The sequence below is a fragment of the Prinia subflava genome, chromosome 8, assembly GCF_021018805.1.
Source record: "Prinia subflava isolate CZ2003 ecotype Zambia chromosome 8, Cam_Psub_1.2, whole genome shotgun sequence".
Lineage (NCBI taxonomy): Eukaryota > Metazoa > Chordata > Aves > Passeriformes > Cisticolidae > Prinia > Prinia subflava.
The window spans coordinates 30,266,697-30,288,213 of NC_086254.1; the positions used below are offsets into that span (position 1 = coordinate 30,266,697).

A 21,517-nucleotide genomic window follows, 5' to 3' on the forward strand; every position below is an offset into this window, starting at 1 on the left:
GCAGGGACGGGAGGGGCGGGTACCGCGATGGTGAGCGGGCCGTGGCGGCGGGGGAAGCGGGGCCGCCGGTGACGTTGGCCGGCGGGGCGGGGGAACGAGCGACGGCGGCGGAGCGGGGCGGGCGCGCAGCGGTGACGCTCCGCGCAGGGCGGAAAGAGGCGGAGGCGGCGGCGGCCAGGAGCGCTACTGGTTATTATTGGAACCGATACAAAAGGCGGGCGGCGCCGGGGGCTCGGCCCGGGCCCGCGGCGCGGCGGAAGCGGCGGCCCGGCCGCACGGCCCGGGCGCGGGGCCCTCAGCCGTAGTGGTACACGAAGTCGTAGCTGCTCGGCTCCTTGGGGATCGGCGGCGGCGCTTCGGGGATCTGAATGTTCTCCAAGTCCAGGAGCCTCAGCTTCATTTCCATGCTCAGCAGCGTGTCCAGGTCACTCTTGGTCAGCTCACTGGACATGTCCTTCCCCAGGAGAGCATTGAGCCCATCAATCCAGATACAGTACTGTGGAAAAGAAGGGGTCATTCACGACTCCAGGCATAAACGGTACCTTATGCCGAATCTTTCAGTCCATGCAAAAATTAGAGAACTTCAAGACGGGAAACACTGGAGGGAGTTATTACATAGGGAAAAAATGCCACCCCCAACCCTACAACAGTGTGTTCCAAACAGAGATTTCCAATGGATATTACAAGCCTAGAGGAAAGTGAGAGCCCATGGTTGTAGGAGAAGGACAAGAGTTTCTACTCTGGCACAACATATGAAGAAGGTAAACTTATTCTAGGCATCATAGGAGGAAAAAAGCAGCAGTCCAGACTAGAGGAAATGATTATGGGATTTTTTTTTCTTTTTAAATTAAAAAGATAATAAGGGGGAAAAAAAAGATGGTTCATACTAAGCATCACCAACATATTCTAGGAATGAACCTGGTGAGAGACAGCCTGCTGCAGTCTCTAATGAGAAGCAACCGATCTTTAATCTCTGAAGTTAATTGCTCTATATTCTACTGCTTAACCACTACGTTTCTTACCTCATATTTATTAGGTGCAATGAAGTTCAAGGTCTCATCGGGATCATATAATATGGAGAAGGCCAATTCTAACACTTCCTAAATGGAAAAGAATCTTTCACTCACCAATTGAACAAAACATTACAGCACCTTCTGCCTGCCACCCCGAGAGCTGCCTTGCTGCAGCTCAGTACACTTTCCCATTTTTCACATTGGTATTGTGAGCAATTCTGAGGAGACTACAGCACAATCATGCTTACAGCTCCTTGCAGTCACAAAGGAACACTAGCAAAGGGTCCGCACAGGAGGTGGGGTTTGTACACAACACACCTGCAGTGGGGGAGGTCATTCACTCTGTTGCTTGCTTTCAGTCTTAAACACTACAGCATTAGATATTAATGACAGCAAAAAGGGAGCACTTGCCTTATTCTGTTTCAGTGCACTTTTCTCCTTCATGTGTGGACAATCCTTCCCTGTGACAATGGCTTTGATGTCTGCAACTGGAACTAACAGTGACAAAGTAAAACTCCCAAACAAGCAATCCTAACCAGGAAAAGACAGAACTTTGTCTTTGTAACTGAACACTGTTTGGTTTTTTAGCTCGTTAGCGCAGTTTTCCAAAACACGTTACCAGTAAGGCATCCCTGCAGCTGGCTTTTAAAAATGAACTATCAAGTAATTCCAAGATTTGAAGAATTTGGGCAAGGACCAAAAGTTGGTATCTCCTTAATCAGGGCTTCAGCCTTGGGCCTTTCGTCTTCATCTAGGATTCTATTCAGCCTCTAGACAGCAGAGCACAGAAGAGTGCACAGCCTGTAATTAGGACTTACTTTTTTCTTGTAAAGATTCAAAGGTCACTTCCCCCTGGGCATTATCTTCCAGATCTCCATAGTGTAGCACCTTGTGATTCAGAGCCAGGCGACAGTACCAGAATCTTTCTGGAACACACACCAAGTTGAGCAAGATCATTCACATAAGGTCTCACAGCCACTATGTCACAGCCTCTCCACCCAGTCCATCTGTTTGCCCAGTTCCTCAGCACAGATTCTCATTCATGAGGGGATGGCTGTATTCTTAGAAATGCACATCTGTGCCATCCCAAACTATTGGCTGATGTGGACAGCCCGAGTAACCAGCTATTCTTTCTGGCAATATGCCTGCTGACAGATTAATTAATTAGATCTTATTTGCTACAGTTCTTTACATGAAAAATACTGTAGACACTGTCACCTTACCTTGTCTTCTGCGATTTCCAATTTTTCTAAAGCTACTTCCCTCACAAAGCCTGTTCAGGCGCTGTTGCTTTATCAGCTCTAAGATCTCAGGCTGGATTTTCTCTCTCAGCTCCCTGGCAATCAAATATGGAAGAGTAAGCAGAAAATGGAGATAATGGCAAGAACAGAAGGCAATTGTTTTTGTTAGGCACATACACAATAGGTGGAGACTGGAAGTCATCTTGGCTCATTCTCTCAGACTGGCGTAGCCGCAGGATCTCGGAATAGCTCAGGCTGCGCAGTTTGCTCTTGAACTGGTCCAAGGAGTTTGGTTTAGAGGGGAGAGCCCTTGTGATCTGTTCCCTAACAACCTGCATAACCTAAAGAGGTGGGACAGGAAGAAAAACAAGTCACCTTCTTGTTGGCAGCAGGGTATCAGGGCACAGCTCAGTGGCAGCAAGGACCTGACATGGGATAAGCAGGGCCAGGAGTATCAGCATACATGTGACTTTGGAGATGCAGAAGAACCAGGGACCTCAAGGCATTACAAATAAAAGTTGTCATTCTCCCTTAGTGCACATACCAATGCCCTGTCACATCTTCTGTGCCCTACTCTTTAACAGGCTGAGTGAACATGTGCTGATCTGCAAAATATTTTACAAAAGTATCTCTTCTCCACCCTGACCTTATTAAAATCTTCTGCTGTCGCCCTCATTTCTTTCCAGGTCTTGTTCAACAGCTGGATACAGATGGCAAACAGTTCCTCAAAAGCACGGTCATGGGTGAAAAACATGGGGTGATAGTCATTCCGGCCCTCATTAGCTTCAGAAAGAAACAAAGCACAGCCATGTGAGCATACTGGACAAAAGGTACTAGGAGTAACTGAAGTGCACTACAGGGACAGAGAACTGATGGTCTGCAGCAGTACTTACTCCAAGGGATTAAGACAAGGTTCAATAATTTGTCACCCCATAGACAGTTTATTGACAACAGCAATTCTCCCCACACTTTGCCATGCAAATCTCTGTGATTCATGCTCTTTTCATCCTAGTCCCCCCAAATAACTGCTTGCAGTGTTTCCCACCTTTCTCTGGTGGAATTTCTTACAGTGGTTAATTTTCTCAGAATGCTGTTTTGAATCTGTCAGAGCTAATGAACTTTTCCCAAGTTCATGATGGTTTCAAGACTATTTTTTTTATACAGAACCCTCCTGAAGCTCTGGGAAGTTGAAGCTTTCTACTTGTATCAGTTTTTCAGGAGAACCAGAGTGCACACACCAAAATTTATTTTGATAGTGGTATTATCACTCAGACATCAACAGTGTTAACTCCAAGCTCACCCTGTCCTTACATGGCAGAAGTGAGATGAAGGTACAAATGCCTGTGAATATTAGTTTCTAGGAGCATCAGCCCAGAAGCCTGTAAAGCTGGGTAACAAATGGTACTTACGGAGTTCCCCAACTTGCAGGATCTCACAAAGCATCCTGGTGAGCTCAATGGCACTGCGCCCGAAGGGACACTCATGTTTATCTTCTCTACTGCTGTTCTCCAGAACAATCTACAAGAACAGGATGCCACACACACTAAGAAGAGCTGCTGAGGTGTTGGCATCTGTAAAAATCAGCAGCTTCACATACCCTGATGTAGGTGTCCTGATGAAATTTGGCCAAGTAAAGCATGTTGTCCAACGCCAGCATTCCAGGAGGGGTCTGCGTAAAATCCATGGCTGGATTGATGTGATTCTGTGAAAAGAGCATGCAGAAATAATCCAAACAAATTACCTCAAAGGAATTGTGTGAGAACCTTTTCTGAATGAATTTTAAACCACCATCAAGCAATCCCTCACATCTATCCAAGAGGTAACCCTGAAAACCTGCTGACAATGCTACCTGAACTTTCTAGAGGAGAGGCTGTTTCCAAGTCCTTCACAGCACAGGTGCATATGGTAAGGAAATACCTTCAGAGAATGCCTAATGAACCCTTGCATGTAATCCATCAGCAAGTTCATAATGATCTTCCCCAGGAACGTGAGCATAACTGAATCTCTAAACTCAGATATTGAGGTAAGGTAAAGGAAACGGCTATTTCTGTTCCTTATTTCCCCACAACTCCTATGGAGATTGCTCAGACTGCCTTCACAAGGTTCACAGTCTAGATGCATACAGTGAATCCCAGCATCTTGTAGTCCTTGGTGTACATGGCTTTGCGTTTCTCTGTTCCGCTGCCAGAGACGGTGTTGCTGTCAGACTCTGCATCAAACGCAATTCTTCTCAGCTCAAATATGATGTCTCTCTGTGCCTGAAGGACAGAAGGCAGGGAAGTGGTGACGTGATCAATCACTGCAGCAGGATTTTCACATAATGCACAGTCCTGCATCACTCTTCAGAGCTCACACAATGAACAGAGAGAGATGCCAAAGGTCATTAACACTATGCACAAAGAAGCAATCCATTTCAAAATGGCAAGTTTCAGTACAGTGGGTAGTGCAAAATATTTGTCTGCATTTTCTTAAACTGCAAGTTTAGTTACAGGCAATTTCTAGGCATTCAGGTAATGCTATGGCATTTCTCCTTAAAAACTGCAATACAGTTGAGTAACAGACACCTTAAAAATGCCCTGTTTTCCTCCTATACTGCAAGCAAATGGATAAAATGATGTGCCCTCCAAAGAGGTAAAGTAACCAGTCTGACAGCTGGCATCATACTGGTTAAGAAAGGAGTGTATGACTTTCAGTGCCCACTTACATCTCAGAGTCCCACAGAATGCAGTAGGATGGTCATGAGCATACCCTGATCTTAAGGTTTCCAATGTGAAGGGTGAGATTGAAACTTTATGTACCATCCACTGCAAATTCTGTAGCGCTAGGGAGCTCAGGAATTAGACCCCTGTACATCCTATTCTATCAGATCTTACTCAGCTCTAATAGTGACCTGATCATTGGGATCCATCTTGGTCATCATTCTCTCTTCCAGCAGATTAAAGGTCAGGACCTGCAGGACGTAGAGCTGATGTGCCATTTCTGTCTTGATGGGGCGGTTTCCTCTGATCACATGCTGCAAAATAAAGGAGAGAGTAGAAATTAAGAGAATGCAAATAAAAGCTGAGGTATTAGCCCTAGGCATATGCCAGAATGCATGTGCATCTCTCTATATGAAGATTCAGTTGTTTAACCTCCATATTCCACCAAAAGCATAAGTACAATGCTCTGTAAGAGCAGAAAGCAGCATCCTGGTAACTCCCTTTTGAACAAATTTTACCTTTGAAAGAGTCACTTTTCTGAAGGTGCCCTGAGGGCAGCAGAATTTACACTATGCACAAGTGAAACCTCCAATGAGAGGACATTAGGAAGCACTTTGTCATTCCAGACATACTTACATTTAGGATTATAGACCTCAGGTGCTTCTGGGCAAATGCATTAGCCATTTCCTGTTGTGGAATTTAAAGATGAAATAACATGAGTGAAATATAAACAAAAAGCCAACATTGTGCAGAAAGAAGAAAATGGAAGAAGCCTATGAATTGGAGATAGCACTGGCACACAACAAAGTGCTTTTCTACAGACTGCCAATTTAGCATAGCATCTCACCACAAACTCATAGATGGCTCCCCTGCAGAACATCACTAGTGTGGAGAAAGCCACTAGCGTAGTCAAAGCACAGAAGCAAATTTAGCTTAATGTTGGACATCAAGAGGTACTTCACTATGAGGAGATATGGCAGCAGGGAGCATATTGTGAGTTGCCCTGGAAAAATCTGCCATCTACAAGAGCTTCCCCCAATTAGCACTTCCCAGCTTCTTATACCAAGGTAAACACCCAAGATAACAAGAGTTATGGGATGAAGGTTTCAGATCTCCTCCCTCTCAAAACCTCTCCCTCTGAAATTTATTTCTTTTGTCCAGCTCCTAAAGAGATGTTCATAAGTCATCTTGAGGACAATTTGCAGAAGCATTTCAATTTACAAAAATACAGGCTAATAATTTTCATGCTTAGAGGAAAGCTTCCAGTTTCCCTCTTGACTGCATGGCTTCCTTCTCTTGACGAGGAGGGTTTCCCAAACATCAATTCATGATGACAAACAGTCACAGCAGATGCAAGATGCCTTCAGTTCCAGCAACAATTACACATGCACCTGCAAAAACCTAACCTGTGCTTTCCTTGTAAATGGTGAAGATTTCTAACATATGAGTGACCTCATTACCCCTGCTAGGAGAATGGTACAAGTGCTAATGTCAAGGTGAGAAGCAAAATCTTTTGGGTAAGAAAAATCTGTTGGGCATTTTATGATCTGGAAGAAGTCCAAAAGAACTGACAGTGTGAGATGTCTTCACATTGCTGTGCAGTGCAGATTGAGAAGTGGGAGCAGATGTGGAGTCTCAGACAATTGCACTCAATCAGCTGTACATTCTGAGCAATCCAAGACTTCCCAACTGCTCACATCAACATCACTCCTGACAGAGTAAGAAGTCTGGTAAAATGTGTGTGTTAACCTTGTTCAGAGTCCCTGTTACCACTTTTGATCCAGACAGAAACCTCCTGAACCAAGACAGTGACTGACAGCCAAGCCGTAATGGCTGCAAGTTCAACAGCACTCATGTTGCAACCAAAGTGAGCCAGTGATGAGTGGAAGGTATCTAAGGAGCATCTAGATGAAGTAGGAGGTGCTTTCAGAGAGAACACACTGCCCTCTGAGTCATTATTTTCTACTACTATTTGTGAGATGCAGTACTGAGAATAGGACATGGCTCTGTTGTTAGGATTTGCTCATGCACGCGACACAAAGAATCCTTTCTCTGAAGGAATTAGTTTGTACATGGGATGGAGTTAACAGGTGACTGAAGCAGATAAAAAGAGGGAAGGACAAAGACAATTAAACAATTCTAAACAGCATAGAAAGAAGCATGAGCACACACACAGTCTAACCACTGCTAAGGGATCTATGCTCTGCTGAGACCACTAAGGCCCTTTGCTGCTTGATGGTCATAGAAACACAGAATGATTTGTGCTGAAAGGGATGTCTTGAGATCACCTAGTCCAACTCTGCTGTTCAAGCAACATCAGACAGATCTGGTTGCCCAGGACTGTATCCAGTCAGGTTTTTAATATCTCCACTGATAGATACTCCATAACCTCTCTGGGTAACCTGTTCCAGAGTTTGACCACTCTCATATTTATGTTGTGTGGGTGTGCATGTGTTCATGTGGAATTTCCTGGGTTTTAAGCTGTGCCCATTGCCTCCTGTCCTGTCAGTAGGCACAACTGAGAGGAGTCAGGCTCCTTGTTTTTTATTCCCTTCCATCAGATATTTAAACACGTAAGACCTCCCTGAGTCTTCTCTTCTTAAGGCTGAGCAATCCCAAATCTCTCAGGCTTTATTCATATGTAAGATACTCCAAGTTCCTTAGTCAACTTCATGGCCCTCTGTGGTCATTTGGGTTGTATTCAATGGAGGGGAAAAAGGTGAAAAATCCCTTGGAATTTTGTTTGTTATGAAGTCTACTATCTTTGCTGAATTACCAACAGAGGAGTGTGATTTTTCTTATTTTCATGCATTAAGCATATCCATTAATTTTAGAAGTTATGTAACATTTCTTGAGATGGCAGTTTCCACTCTGAAGGTGCTGCATCCTAGAAAAAAGTGGAACATTCTCTGTGCCATGCAGAAAACCAAGAAACCTACCAGTATCTCAATACAGAAGGTTCCAAATCAGCCTATTAACAAGAATGGTGATTTCCCTGGAGTTAGCACAGGGCAAAACCCATTCTTACACTACATAGTTGATTAGTTACCATAAGGGAGACATCACAAATTAGGCAGAATTTATGCTCTAGCCCCCAGTCAGCATCAAGTTTTGTGACTGCTCTTCACAGACAAACAGCTCTATCTTTAGAAGGATGCAGCTAGATATGAAACTGTCACCAACACAAGTGAGATTTGGGGTATAAACTCATGCTGCAGTAAGTTTAAGGAGATTCAGATTACTAAAGGACTTGTTCCAGTTTTACAGTTGGTTCACCTGGTCAGTCTTGCAGTATCAGTTTCCTTTTATGACCATCTGTATGACCTTGTGTGCACAGTTCGGGGTTTCTCCTGCTACTGATTCTTCTCCCCTCCACAGTCTGAGTGCATCCCCAGGAGTCCTCCCGCCCTTCTCCCTAGGTTCATCCACTCTCTGAGGCTGTGGGCATCATCCCTGGGATACAAGGAGGCACAGAGAAAAGCTAACATGCCTACAGGTCCCCTACATGACCAGCCCCCAGGCTTGAGTTACTTACAGTGATGGGCAGGTCTAGTGGGTTAAGCAGCTTGTCCTGCTGGCAGAAAGCAAAAAAAGGCACAAAGAGAAGCAGACAGGATTTAGCTTGGAGTCCAGGAATAAGGCACAAACAGGGCACTAGAGAAGAAAGGCTTAACACAGCAAAGCTACACAATACACACATATGCACATCTTGCAGGTAGCTGAGATCTGGGGAGTTTCCTCAGAGCAGGGCAGTGTTTCATTTCTCACATTTGCCACCAGGAATATCCTTGTATGACCTAAGATAGGTCCCTTTTTGGGGGAGAGGGAGGTGGGGTGTGTTCTTATTAAGTACATACAGCCCCAAGGAGCCTACCCAGCCTACCTCTCCCATACACAATTAACTTAAAAAAAACTTCCCATGCTGTCTGGAGGATTACTTTCTGTCTCTGAAGGTCTTTCAGAATCCTTTCTAAGGATGTCCTAAATATAGATGTGTGCTCCAGGACACATTATTAATGGGTTGGTACTTTTTCTCCTCTGTTGCCATACTGAAGCAGCCACTTAAGTTCTTGGCAAGGTCTGAGGTCCACCTTGCCCAGACAATATGATTTCTGAGGCGTAAACAGCCAGGCAGCAACCATCACTCAGGTTTAAAGTCAAAAGGCAAGAACAAACCTGTCTCTTGTCCTCAGGTGCCTTCAGGAAGAGGGCATTGATCAAGGCAATGGCATATGTCTGAATCTCTTGGTTTGAGCTGCAGAAACAAAAAAGGGAGGCTTGTAAGGCAACAGGCAGTACAGAGTATTACAGCTTGGTGCTTTACCTGCACCATGAGAACACTGATTACAGCTGTCACAGCAGCAAACAACTCTCACCCCTCCTTCCTCTGAGCTTTTGCTGCCTAGCAGATGTCATATGGTCAGTGTGGGTCAGCTGCCCTGGCTCTGTCCCCTCCCAAGACCTTGCCCGGGGTAGTGGATGAGGGAGGAAACACTGGAGAGACAGTTCTGAGGCTGGAGCACTGCTCAGCAGCAGCTGAAACACTTTATCAACACCTTTTCAGCTCTCAGTGCACAGCATAGCACTGTGAGGGCTGCCCTGGGGAAGTGAACTCCATCTCAGCCAGACCCAGTGCACTCTTGCATCAAGCTCTTCTGATCAGAAGTCCAGTGTATCAGCTAAATGAATTTGTGTGTGAGAATATACTTTTCTTAAAAAAGATTTTTTATTTATTAAACTCTAGATGCAGAAATAAAAAATCTTTTTATAAAAGTTCTAAAGCAAATACTTCTTTCAGCTTAAATACCTATTTTCTTCACTTAGACATCTCTTGAAAACAAGCATATTCTTTCTTCTATTGCTCCCTTCCAAATCTTTTTCACTTCCATCAATCTGCTGTACTTCAAACATGCAAATCTCCATGCACATCCAGGTTCTAGTTGGGCCTCTGAAATGCACAGGTCTCTGAAGCCTGTCATTCACTTTTGCTCTCCTTTTCAGGGTTTGTTGCTTTTTTTCACCACACTGCTTGCTTTTTGACAAAGCTGAACAATTTTTTTAGGTTACTTTCTCCTCTTCTATCTCATCTCCTTTGGACTTGTTTCCATGGTCATGTTCTTCCAGAACATATCCTCTGTTATGAACTGTTCCCTCCCGATGGTCTTGCCAAGGAAACCACCAGCAAATCCTGACTCACTCTCCACCTCCCTTTCCAAAATACTCCCTGCATGGATGCTTTCTTAAGTGACTGTTTATGTTCTGAAATCACTTATGTACACAAGTTTAGGTCTTGAACAAAGATAATTTGCTTAAAAAAACTGCACAAGTGTGTTCAATGTTAGGGCCAAATCTGTGTTTGACTAAACCAGAACTCATAAAGCTGAAAAAACATACACTCTTTGCAGAACAAAGCTGCTGGAGTGTTCAGGAGAACTTGTTCAGCTTTTCTGTTAACCAAATTCAAATGTACAAACATTCCAAGCACACAGTGACATTGATGCAATACTTTGTTTGCACTGTAGGTTGGTTAAACTACTGTTCACTGACTAAAGAGTATCAATCACATTTACAAGTCATGCTTTTCCACACGTTCAGGATTAAAAGGCTTGAGAAAAAACCCAATCTACTAAAAGCTCTAACAACTACATGCTGCTTTTTTATAATGAAGAGTGGAACTGACCTAGACAAACAGCCCTAAGAGACAGATATTAATTTGCCAGTTTGTTTGGAAAGAGCGGAAATAGATGAAGGGAATTTTTAATCCCTTCAAGCAAGAAAAGCAATTGTTTTCTTCCTTAGTATGCAGGATGAAACCCAGAAGATGATGAGCTCTTAGATTCTAGTGGAGACAATTTAAAGAGGGGTAAAAGTGACAGACAGCTGAATGCAAAACCTTTGGGAAGTTGTTCTAGTGAAATGCGAATTTGGTCCTAGCACTGAACACACTTGGGCAGTTATTTTAAGCTAAATATCTTTGTTCAAGTGCACAAGTGCTTCCAGAACACAGAACATATTTTTCTAGGATTTCACTTTTTAAAAAAAATCTATTAGAAATCCTAAAGTTCAAGTAAGTTGCCATATTGGTAATACTTAAAAAAATATAATCTTGAAGTGTTCCAAACATGAGAGGATGTGTTTTGAAATGAAGCAGCCATAAAATTGGTATCGATCACACCATTGCCACGTGGACACTCACACTTGGAGGTGGGAGATGAGCTGCCCCACAGTGATCTCCTCTGCAATCTTCTGGTACAGAGTCTGGCTGTTGAGCACCATGCTCTCCAGGATGGCCAGCGAGCGCTGCAGGATGGACACGTCCACCATGGGCTGGCTCACGTACCCCGCGATCTGCAAACACAGGAACCAGCAGCTCACACCTTGTGGTGAGTGAGACTGGCCTCAGAAAGGGGGTGCACTGTGCTCTCAGACAGTCCTCAGCTTCTCAGAGCCTCTTCCTCTTCCTGGAAGATGCATTAAAGCATGAAAAGAAATAATGTCCACTCACCCCCTCCACCCAAACTCACCTGTTTGATGAAGGTGATTGAGACCATGTCCCAGGAGACAATACCGTGGTCCATGAGCTCCAAGAAGGCAGTCAGGGTGAAAGCCAACATCTCACTGTAACTGAGAAATGGAAGAATTCAGTTACAAGAGATCTGCTGGCAAGAAAAAAACCTGCTGAAGCTGGATAAGAGAAAAATGTCACCATGTTCTCCTAATAACACAATTTGGCACCTGGGGAAGCAATAAAGTGTATGCATTTATGTAGATAATTTTACTGTTTTGTAGAAAGATATTTTATTTTTCCTGGTTACAAGCACAAATTAAAATTAGCAGCAGTAAGTCCTTAGTCCTGCCACCAGAGACTCACAACCACCTGGATCAGTACTGGGCTAATCAAAGGAACAAACACATTTTCACATCAGAAAAAAAACCTAAGGGAAGTTAATTGTCCTCTAAATATTGGGACCTGACTTGAAATAAAATGAAAGCACAGCATGAATTGTGGAAAATTTAATACATAACCACAAGACAGAAAGATAAAAGAGACTGAAGGGAAGATTGCAAAAAAAGCCAAAAACTTATGAAAAAGTTGCTAATATATAAGAAGAGCTATAAATGTTATTACAGTTCATGACTGTCTCCTGCCTCCTGAGGTTTAGCAAATGACTGAAAAGACTTTGTCTCCACAGATCAACATTTGCTATAAGGTTAGTTGCTTAATGCCACTTCAGCAAGCAAAATTAGCCCCTTATTTGAGGCCTTCCCCCAGAGTGCTGGAATAAAGGAAACTTACTGGGACAGCAGCTTGGTCCCACTCTCCACAAGCCGTGTCAGCACTGTGATCCCTTCCATGTTGATGAACTCGGTGGCAAAGGTGACGTCTGCTGAAAGTTTGGCCAGTTCCTTCATGGCATCCAGCCGGGCTTCCATGCTGTGGGACTGGATCCTCTCCATCAGCTGGCGAGCTGCCCTGGACTGGCAGGAGAGAGGGATGGGGCCAGTTACAGACCAGAAACCTGCACTCTGAGCCCTGCCAGCATCAGCATTCTGTCAGGAGCCCCTGGGTGGGCAGGGAGAGCAGAGCCAGGGCACAGATACCAGCAAAGTCACATTTAGTAGCTGCAGTCAGCAAGTCTAAAGCAGACTGAAAAAAGGCTTCTCTCAGCAACAGTTACAGCCAAGCAGGAGGTGAGTAAAATGCTGTTTTGCATGGTAGAGCAAATGCCTGTTTTTCTCCTCGCTGAGGTGAGTGGAAGTGGGTATAGAAATATGGAGCAACACCATTAAAGAAATATAATATTAATAAAAGGTCTCATAGATACAAAGAGAAGCACAATCTCGTTTTGTGTATCCACAAGACGTTCTGAAAGATTCCTCAGACACAGATCACTGACAACCTCTTAACTGCCTTTTGCCCAAGTACCTTCTCCCAGTTCTACTCAACCTCATCTCCATGCAAAGACACTTGCACAAAAAACGGTTTAGGAATTTAAATTTAAAAAAAAGCTGCAAAAGATGACTCTTGAGGGCACAAAAGCAAGAATTCAGCAGGAACAACCCTCTCCTCATCAAATTTGTCTCTATTTTAATTTTTTGCATTCAATGGCTGGAACTGTTGCTTTCTAAGTGACCATGCTAAGTGCACTCATATTGAGAATGCATTTGTCAGGTGTTTCACAGCAGCCTAATCTAGGAATGGATTAAAACTGTAGACTGGATTTATTGACAGGAAGTCCTATAAAAGGGCAGAGCATCCAAGGAAAGACACACACCACAGCCAGGATGGCAAACAAAGAGTGTGTGCCTCACTGCATGGAAGGGCCCACAACAAAGGTAACCCCCTGCAATTTGGGGAGAAGGAGAAAGAAAAGCCAAGAGGTAAGAAACAGCCTGTCACCCATGGAGAGGTACTGAGAAAGAGAGAGGTGAGAAGCATTTACCGGGGAGACTGCCAGCTGTAGGATAGTTCCATTCTTGATGTCACAGCGAGTCTGAAAGAAAACCCAAACTTTAACTGTGGAAAAGTGTGGGGGGAAAGAACCCAGCTGGATCTACAGTGCACATCTGTATGCACAAGCAAAGGGGCTCCTATTGCACACAACCCTACTGGGGGTACTGAACTTGAGTGCCTGAGTCCCCACAGTTACAGGCATGCAAAGGGAGCAGTGCAAAGCTCCTCTGGTGGATGGCACCACTTGAGTCTGCATCTCCCTGAGAGCAGAGATGCTGCTCCTCAAGGATTAGTGCAGTACTGTTCCATGACTGTAGTCCAAGGCATTCTGGACTCTGACCCAGGATTTCAGCAAACTGCTGCCTCTCACACTGACCTGCTCTGTGATGTACAGCTGAGGACCATCAGCGTAACGCAGCGTGTAGTACTCAGGGTTTGGCAACGACCACCTGGCAGAGGAAGAAGAAGGATACATTGAGCATCTTTGTTCTCTTTCTCCTGGCTGTCAATTAGGAAATGGAGCTCAATCCCAGGAAGTTGCAAAAGAACTTTCAAGCAAAGCTTTAGCAGGGGAAATTAGGTTTCCTGAAGAAGAGAGAAAACTCCTCTTGAGGACAATGTGGGACTTCAGCCTACTCTAAATCAACTCTGTGGAACATCTGAACAGGCCTACACAACATCCAACAGCAGGATGGGCCAATCCCTAGGGCATACAAATGCACACATAGAATTGGAATAAAAATGGAAGGCTCCCATTTTCCAGGAGATCCTTTTCTTCACAATTTAAACCCCAGCCCATTCCATGGGCAAACCAGCAGCAGGCAGCATGGACTGTGCTAGCAGCACATTAACAAGCAGCAGACTTCCACAGTACCCCAGCAAGATTTGTCAGCAGGACAGACTTTCTCCACAAGGATTTCCAGAGAGCTACTCACCCATCACAGACCTCCTTGATGATGGATGCAAGAGGCCTTTTCTAGAACAGAAAGAGAGTCCTCAGGAGCCGTGTTCCTCTCAAGCAGAAAGGAATACTGCCCATTTCTATGCTTCCCACATTCCAGTATCAATGCTGGGGTGCCTTTCTTCCCCCCTCTGGAGGTTACCAGGTCTCACCTGATCTATTTCCAGCAGCTGGGCATTGGCACCTGGCCACTCAACAGCCACTTTCACAATGTCTGAAGGTGGTGGCATTGCTCCAAACTCTTCCAAGTGCCTTTACAACAGCATACACCTCCAAACCTGTTAAGAGAAAGGATAGTGAGTATCTTCTCTGAAAACTGTTTCACTTGCTACACTCGATCTAACACCAAGCTTCCAAACACCTAAGCTCAGCCTTGTGGTTTCCTGGGCCTGACAGGGACAAAACACACAGTATTAGCAGAGATCAAGGCCTTACACAAACAGCCTGTTGTGAAATTGCACGCCCAGCTTCATCACCTGAGAAATACCTCTGAGAGCTTGTTGGGACACTCATAAGGAGGGTCACTGATCAGCAAAGCCCCTGCTGCCACCCACTGTGTGTACTGGCAGCTCAGTGTGCAGGACTGCTAAAGCAGCAGCTCCCTAGGCTCAGCTGCAGTCTAGGTGAGAGCAGGAACAGACTGTCCAGGTAGCCTCCCTCCCATGGGCTGGTGTTTACTCACGCTCCTTACAAATTTCTTAGATAACTTGATCCACTCAGGATACCCAAACAGGCTCTAAGGCAAAGCAGCAGCAGCTGCTTTATCCTTTTCCCTTCCTGTAACATCATAAATCCAAAACGTGAGCATCCATCACACAAAATAAGCATATCTTCTGTGATAACTCAGCATTTGCTCTGGAAGTCTACCTCTCACTCCTTTATCTGCCTTTCAGAGCATGAGCTTGTGTTCAGGGTTTGGTCAGTCAGTTGTCAGACACAGTGGTTTGTCCCCAAAAATACTGGACTATGTGACCTCCTGCACTCCTGTGACAGCCAGACTTAGCCCACTCTACCACCCCACACCACCTGGGAATATCTGGCAGATCAGGTATTCTGGAAAGCCTATCCCAATTCACAGAGATGGCTACAAGTCAGTACTCCTGGCCTTCTCTTTCTGTTTGAGCACCAGTCCCAAGAGTGGCTTGTATTTTCTTAAAACTCATTAAATGACTCTAAGACTAAACACATCTCATGCAGAAAAGTGCAAGTTAGGTTCAAGTAACATCTCCAGCCTGTCAGATAAGCAGCAGACTCAGAGCATCAAATCAGGGCAATTACCAGTACACAACCAGTAATGCCCAAAGAGTCCAATTTTTATGATACCTCCAGACCTGCAGGGTGTACAGGTTTCCATGTATTAAACCTAGAAACAGACAGGCAATTCCCAAATGGTGTGTGATTTCCTCCAGCAATTAAAGGCTATGATGGTCTAAACTGAAAGCCTGAGAAATGTCAGTCCTGTGCAGCACACACACAACATCCCCAGCAACCAGCCTGGAATGACTGAACAGGTAATTAATTACCTCTCCCACAGGCAAGTCAAGTCACAACCAGAAAATATCTAATTCTATTCAATGTTCAAGACACAACAAATACACAGTGAAGAGACAAGGCTCAAAGATTAGTCCCTGAGTATTAAGAACTGAATTTGCAACTTTTTAAGCTAATTTACCCATGAGTAATTATGCATGAGTAATTAGCATCTAATTACCACTTTTCCCTTCAGCCTCTTGTGGTACAGTCATAGTCTTTTATCTCTATTGCAAGTGGCAAGTTGCTACTGAAAAGTACAAGAAATATAGCACTTTATATGCCAAAACAAAGATGTCCAGATTACCAGAGGCAGAAGCCTTTACAAATCTCTAACTTGTCTTTTCCCACTCAAAGAACACGCCTCATTCAGAGAGGGGAAGTGCCCATTAAAACAGAAGTGTTGATATGAGGGGAAATCCTGCAGAAATCATAGAACATTTAGGTTGAAAAACACCCTTTACATCATGAAGTCCAACTATAAACATAACACTGCCAAGTCTACCACTAAATCACATCCTTAATAACCATATAAATGTCCTGTTTCATCCCCAAAAAAGTACTGCAGAGGCACACAGACCTAGAGGTCACACACTCTACCTGCAGCTCCCCTGATATCCTCACCACCAAAACCAGAGACCAACCAAGTTGCACTACCTTGGTATCTCCAAAAAAAACAGAAAAGCTCTCAGCTGCATACAAATTCAAAGTAACTCACCATGATATTTAACACTTATTTCTGCCTCAAATTTCTTCCATAAATGAGCACCCACTCATGACTGGTAACCATGCTCCCTATTCTCATCAGTATTCAAGGCACAGCAAATCCACAGTGAAAGAAACAACTTTGGGACTCTGAAAAATATCTTCAAGGTATTTCTTTTGCTCAGCAGCACCACAGAACAGACACCACAGGTATCTCCACCAAGGCAGAGATTTGAACATCAAAGTGATTTGGCTGAGGAGAGCCCAGAGAAGCAGGAATTAAAAATTTAAAAAGGTAGGAAACTTTTTAGAACAGTTTTGGTCAAACAATGCTTTGAAGGACTAACACAGCTCGATGGTTCAGCAGAAGCAGCTTTCCAGAAGAGGACAAGGAAGACTGGACTATGAATACACAGGGTACTTCAGGTCAGCCTCTTAACATGAGATTGTCTGCCAAAAGCATGCTTTGAAAAGATTTCACTGTGCCTCTGCAGACAAGAGAGGTGTCAAGATGCTTGCTTTTACAACGGATATTTTGCAGTGCAACAGTGATAGAGCTGATAAAATTGTTGAGAAGCTCTTATGAAGAAGTACAGACTGTGATGTTGCGTAATTGTGTTTATCAGTCACTTATGTGCACGCTCTCACAGCACATTCTTCTCAACAGCATGTAAACAATTTCTCACAGTTTGTACAGAGAGACAGAAGCCAAGCTAAAACCCATCAAAAATTAATTCAGTCTGCTTCTGCAGAGTGAGACCTGTCATATAAAGCGGTGGTGCAAGGGTAGCTGCAGGGCAAGGAAAAATCAGCGGAGCCACTAAAACCCCACTATTCAAAAGACTTCTGAGAAGCTGCAAGCTAAAACAACTAGAGTATTTTAAGCAGAATTTCCCTATTCACAAACTCAATCTTCTTTTCATTACAGATAGAGAACAAAGTGTGCTGCACACAGAATGAAAATGAGGAGGATGAAAGAACGTTCCCTGAGAAAGAAAAGCTGCCTGGTAGAACGCCCCAGTCAACAAGCGAATAGATGCAGCTTCTGAAACCTGTAGATGCAACAAAACACCCTCAGCAGTCCTCAGCAAGTCCCCAGATGGTACCAACTGGCCAAGCTAAAGTTGGAAGTGACATTGGCAGAGGGACTAATGGGACAGGTGGGCAGAGAATACACATTCCCTGGCCAAGCAGCATGAACGGGTAGGAGACAGCAGAGTCCAACCTGAAGGCTATGCAGCTTTCTACGTTACCTCACACAACAAGCAATGAGAAACATCCCTCTCTAGATAAACCAGAGAACCAAATGGCTCAGATTCCCTGCCTCTAGAATCCTACATTCCTCCAAAGGCCTTCCACGGCTGCACTTCGGCTGTAAGGCACTATGCATATGGGCCCTGGTCATGCACATTGCAACACAGTATGGCACAGACCATCTCTTGGCAAAGACAGAAACCGATAGCAACAAGCAAAAAGAGAACTACTTTATTATTTTTAATCAGTCAAGTGACCTCAATGCCGCCAGCCAGGCGGCAACCCCTGAAGCTTGGCACAAAACCCAGTAAAAGGCATGAAACAATTTTGCTGCTGAGCGCTGCCGGCGCTGTACCGCGGCTCCCGAGGGAGCACCGGCCTCGCCCCTCTCGGTGCCTGCGGGGCGCGGCCGCTCCGGGGGCAGCGGGGGCGGCGCGCCGGGAGCGCGGCACTGCGGGGCCGGGCCGGGCCGGGCCGGGGGCGGAGGGGCCGGGCCGGAGTCTGGGCCGCCGGCACGGAGGGCGGTGGGCGCGGCGCCGCAGCGCGCCCGGGGAGGCAGCAGACTCGAGGCGCTCCGCGGACTGCACTATAGGGCTGCGGTCCCTATCCCTCTCTTTATCCCTATCTCCATCCCTATCCCTATCCCCACCCACGCCCTCGCCCGCCGCCCGCGCTCCCCCGGCCCCACCGCGGCCGCCCCGCGTTCCCGCGGCCCCGCCGGCGCTGGCGCCGCCCCTGGGCGCGTCACGGGCCCGCCGCGCTGCCATGGAGACCGCGGGCACCATGGAGACCCGACCCGCCGGCCCCGCCGCCCCAGCGCACCCGCCTCGGCAGCCGAGTCAATGCCGCTAAGCGAGCGTCCCTCGTCCCCGCGCCCCTCCTCGCCTCCGGGGCCGCCGCGGGCGGGGCTCACGTCAGCTCCCCGTGCCCACGGTGCCCCGCCTCCGGGAGCGGCTGCGAGCGCCGGGGGCCGGCTGTGCAGGAGCTCATGCAGGGCAGCCGCTCGGGCTGGCGCGGGGCACCGCGGCCGCGCTCGGCTCTCTCCGCCCCGACAGCGAGCGCGGGGCCGCGGAGCTCCGCCGTGCGCAGCGCCCGCCCCCGGGCCCGCCCCGCCCCGCCCCGGGAAGCGCGGCCGCGGCGCGCCGGAACGGGCGGGGCCCCGCAGCGCGGGCGGAAGTCGCGGCGGCCGCGCGTAGCAGCTTCCGCCGGGGCGGGCCGGGCGCGGGCAGCGAGGGAGCGCGGCGGGAGCAGCGGCGGCGGCGGCGGCGGCGGGGGGAGCACGGAAAGCCGCAACCATGGTGAGCCGGGCGGGCCCGCGGGGTGCTGGCGGTGCAGCGAGCTCCGCTGCGGGCCGGCCCCGGGGTAACGCGGCGCTCTCTTGCAGACGGTGGGAAAGAGCAGCAAGATGCTGCAGCACATCGACTACCGCATGCGGTGCATCCTGCAGGACGGGCGCGTCTTCATCGGCACGTTCAAGGCCTTCGACAAGCACATGAACCTCATCCTGTGCGACTGCGACGAGTTCCGCAAGATCAAGTGAGCGGTGGGGGGGCTCGGGGCGAGAGCCGGGACAGCGATGGATGGGGCAGCGTGTGCTGCCGGCTCCTTCAAAAACAAAATGGGTTTAGCCTCGTTTGTCAAATCCCCAAACTATCGAGGCTGACGGGACACTTTGTTTCAGTCGTTTCCTAATAACCAACATATGTGGTGCCAGTTGTAGCAGTTTAGACTTCTCTATGTACTTAGGTTCAGGCATATAAAAATGTGCTCCTCTCTGGAGAAGCAGCCTAGACATCATGATATTCTGTTGTAAGCTCAGACAGCATTCATTCATTCTGTTTTTCCTCCTGTTCTGCAATTTTTTTTTCACTAGACCTAAAAATTCAAAGCAGCCAGAGCGGGAAGAGAAACGAGTCCTTGGTCTTGTGTTGCTGCGAGGGGAAAACCTGGTGTCCATGACGGTTGAAGGACCACCTCCAAAAGATGTAAGAATGAGCAGAGAGCTAAAGAAAAATGGAAGGGAGACCTGACAAATTTGCATCTTTGCAGGGGAATGCTACTACTGTATGATTGTAGACTTAGAGGTGCTGTTGTGACTAGGTCCAGCAAACTTCTGCAGGAAGCTCTGATTCCTTTGTGGGCTTGGATGTTTAATTGGACAAAGGAAGGCTGTGGGCATCTGTAGAATCTGAGGATTTCTGATAAATGTATCTTTTTGGGGGCTGTGTTTTCAGACTGGAATTGCCCGGGTGCCCCTCGCTGGAGCTGCTGGAGGACCTGGTGTTGGCAGAGCAGCAGGGAGGGGAGTACCAGCTGGAGCTCCCATGCCACAAGCTCCAGCAGGATTGGCTGGCCCTGTCAGAGGAGTGGGAGGTCCATCCCAACAGGTGAGATACTATGATCTGTGTGGCTTTAATTTTTTGGTACAAATGTGATGCAAGAAATTGGTGTAGTAGAAGAGCTTAAGCTTAGTTGCTGTTACCACAAAGTTTGAGCCTAGCAAGACTTGTTTTTGGTACTAGATCTCCCAGGTCTTGTCCACTATGACAGGAGAGGGTTGAAAAGTGCAGCTTTTCGCACTTAATTCAAATGTCATCTATTGAATCATATTACAGGTTGTAGTGTTATTTAGCAAGCTAAGAGAAGTAATTCTGGTGTAATATTCTGAAGGGGAATGTCAATATTTTTTAATTGTTATGATAAAGCAGGTGCTGTTTTTTCTGAGTCTGTTTGTTTTGTCTACAGGTGATGACACCCCAGGGTCGTGGAACAGTTGCAGCTGCTGCTGCAGCAGCCACTGCCAGCATAGCAGGAGCCCCAACTCAGTACACACCAGGGCGTGGGGGTCCTCCCCCACCCATGAGCAGAGGAGCCCCTCCTCCAGGTAGGAATTACTCTGTAGGGCTCGTGTTTCATTGCAAAATTGGTGATAAATTTTTTTCTGATGAAAATCTGGTATTATGGGAGATATCCTGATACCCAGCCTTGAATATTCAGCTGGATTTACATGCTTGTTTTTTCTCTGGCTTAAGGAATGATGGGACCTCCTCCAGGCATGAGGCCACCAATGGGCCCACCCATGGGAATGCCACCTGGCCGAGGGGCTCCCATGGGAATGCCCCCCCCAGGCATGAGACCACCACCCCCAGGAATGAGAGGTGAGCAGAGGTTATCCCAACTGCCTGGGAGCTCTCAGAAGCTGTAAAATCATGTTGGAAGGGTGATGCATCCCAGTCTCTAGCTCTGCTAGTTGTCATAAATGCTTTGGTGCTAAAAGGGAGTCCTATGGCTACTTTGAGCATGGAGAAATGTCTTTTTTGTTTAGTGTTGATGCTTCTTTTCTCTTCAACCCTTTCCTTTATTCCCAGGTCCCCCTCCACCTGGCATGCGCCCCCCAAGGCCATGAGAATTCTGTGATGTACCTCTGAACTGGGAGAAGACCAAGGAAGGGGATACACTGAGCAGTACCACCTGTCAGACCTCTGCTATGTATATTTTATATCTACTGCTGGTAATGTTTGCCCTTTTTAATAAAGCTGGAAAACCTAGTACTAGGACTCACTGTTGTGCTGGTCTGTTTGTGTCAAGAGTGCAGCCATTAGTTTTTACTGCTCCACTTTTGGTCATCCTAGAAGAGCAGGCTTGAAGAAAAGAAGTTT

At 46.5% G+C, this 21,517-nt stretch overlaps 2 protein-coding genes across 5 annotated transcripts in view; one reads left to right on the forward strand and one right to left on the reverse strand.

The window, feature by feature from the left end:
• The window catches only part of SNRPB (small nuclear ribonucleoprotein polypeptides B and B1), a 55,756-nt gene extending 34,341 nt beyond the window's left edge, over positions 1-21,415 (forward strand). Inside the window, exons 2-8 of one of the 2 annotated variants that reach the window (XM_063404560.1) lie at positions 19,115-19,156; positions 19,243-19,394; positions 19,732-19,843; positions 20,093-20,245; positions 20,604-20,742; positions 20,891-21,016; positions 21,227-21,415. In XM_063404560.1, the coding sequence (XP_063260630.1) occupies positions 19,154-19,156; positions 19,243-19,394; positions 19,732-19,843; positions 20,093-20,245; positions 20,604-20,742; positions 20,891-21,016; positions 21,227-21,264 (723 nt within the window). In that variant the 5' untranslated portion in view covers positions 19,115-19,153 and the 3' untranslated portion in view covers positions 21,265-21,415. Of the gene's footprint in view, positions 1-19,008; positions 19,157-19,242; positions 19,395-19,731; positions 19,844-20,092; positions 20,246-20,603; positions 20,743-20,890; positions 21,017-21,226 lie in introns of those variants that run through there. The other variant, XM_063404559.1, reaches the window with a different exon arrangement.
• Positions 174-18,968, reverse strand: ELMO2 (engulfment and cell motility 2). Of its 3 annotated transcripts, none has more exons than XM_063404554.1 (21): positions 18,681-18,968; positions 14,522-14,647; positions 14,344-14,384; positions 13,785-13,857; positions 13,398-13,448; positions 12,251-12,432; positions 11,478-11,577; positions 11,150-11,301; positions 9,130-9,208; positions 5,590-5,640; positions 5,145-5,267; positions 4,378-4,512; positions 3,852-3,956; positions 3,664-3,772; positions 2,901-3,037; positions 2,432-2,595; positions 2,237-2,349; positions 1,832-1,939; positions 1,421-1,507; positions 1,023-1,096; positions 174-496 (listed from the first exon to the last, which is right to left on the reverse strand). In XM_063404554.1, the coding sequence occupies exons 2-21, from the start codon at positions 14,597-14,599 to the stop codon at positions 296-298; spliced, it is 2,163 nt and encodes a 720-aa protein (XP_063260624.1). In that variant the 5' UTR covers positions 14,600-14,647; positions 18,681-18,968; the 3' UTR covers positions 174-295. The 3 variants fall into 3 exon arrangements, with proteins under 3 accessions (XP_063260624.1, XP_063260625.1, XP_063260623.1); XM_063404555.1 differs by having other exon boundaries at positions 1,023-1,100; positions 1,425-1,507; positions 18,685-18,967; XM_063404553.1 differs by having other exon boundaries at positions 1,023-1,100; positions 1,425-1,507; positions 18,681-18,967.
• Positions 21,416-21,517: the final 102 nt, after the last annotated feature.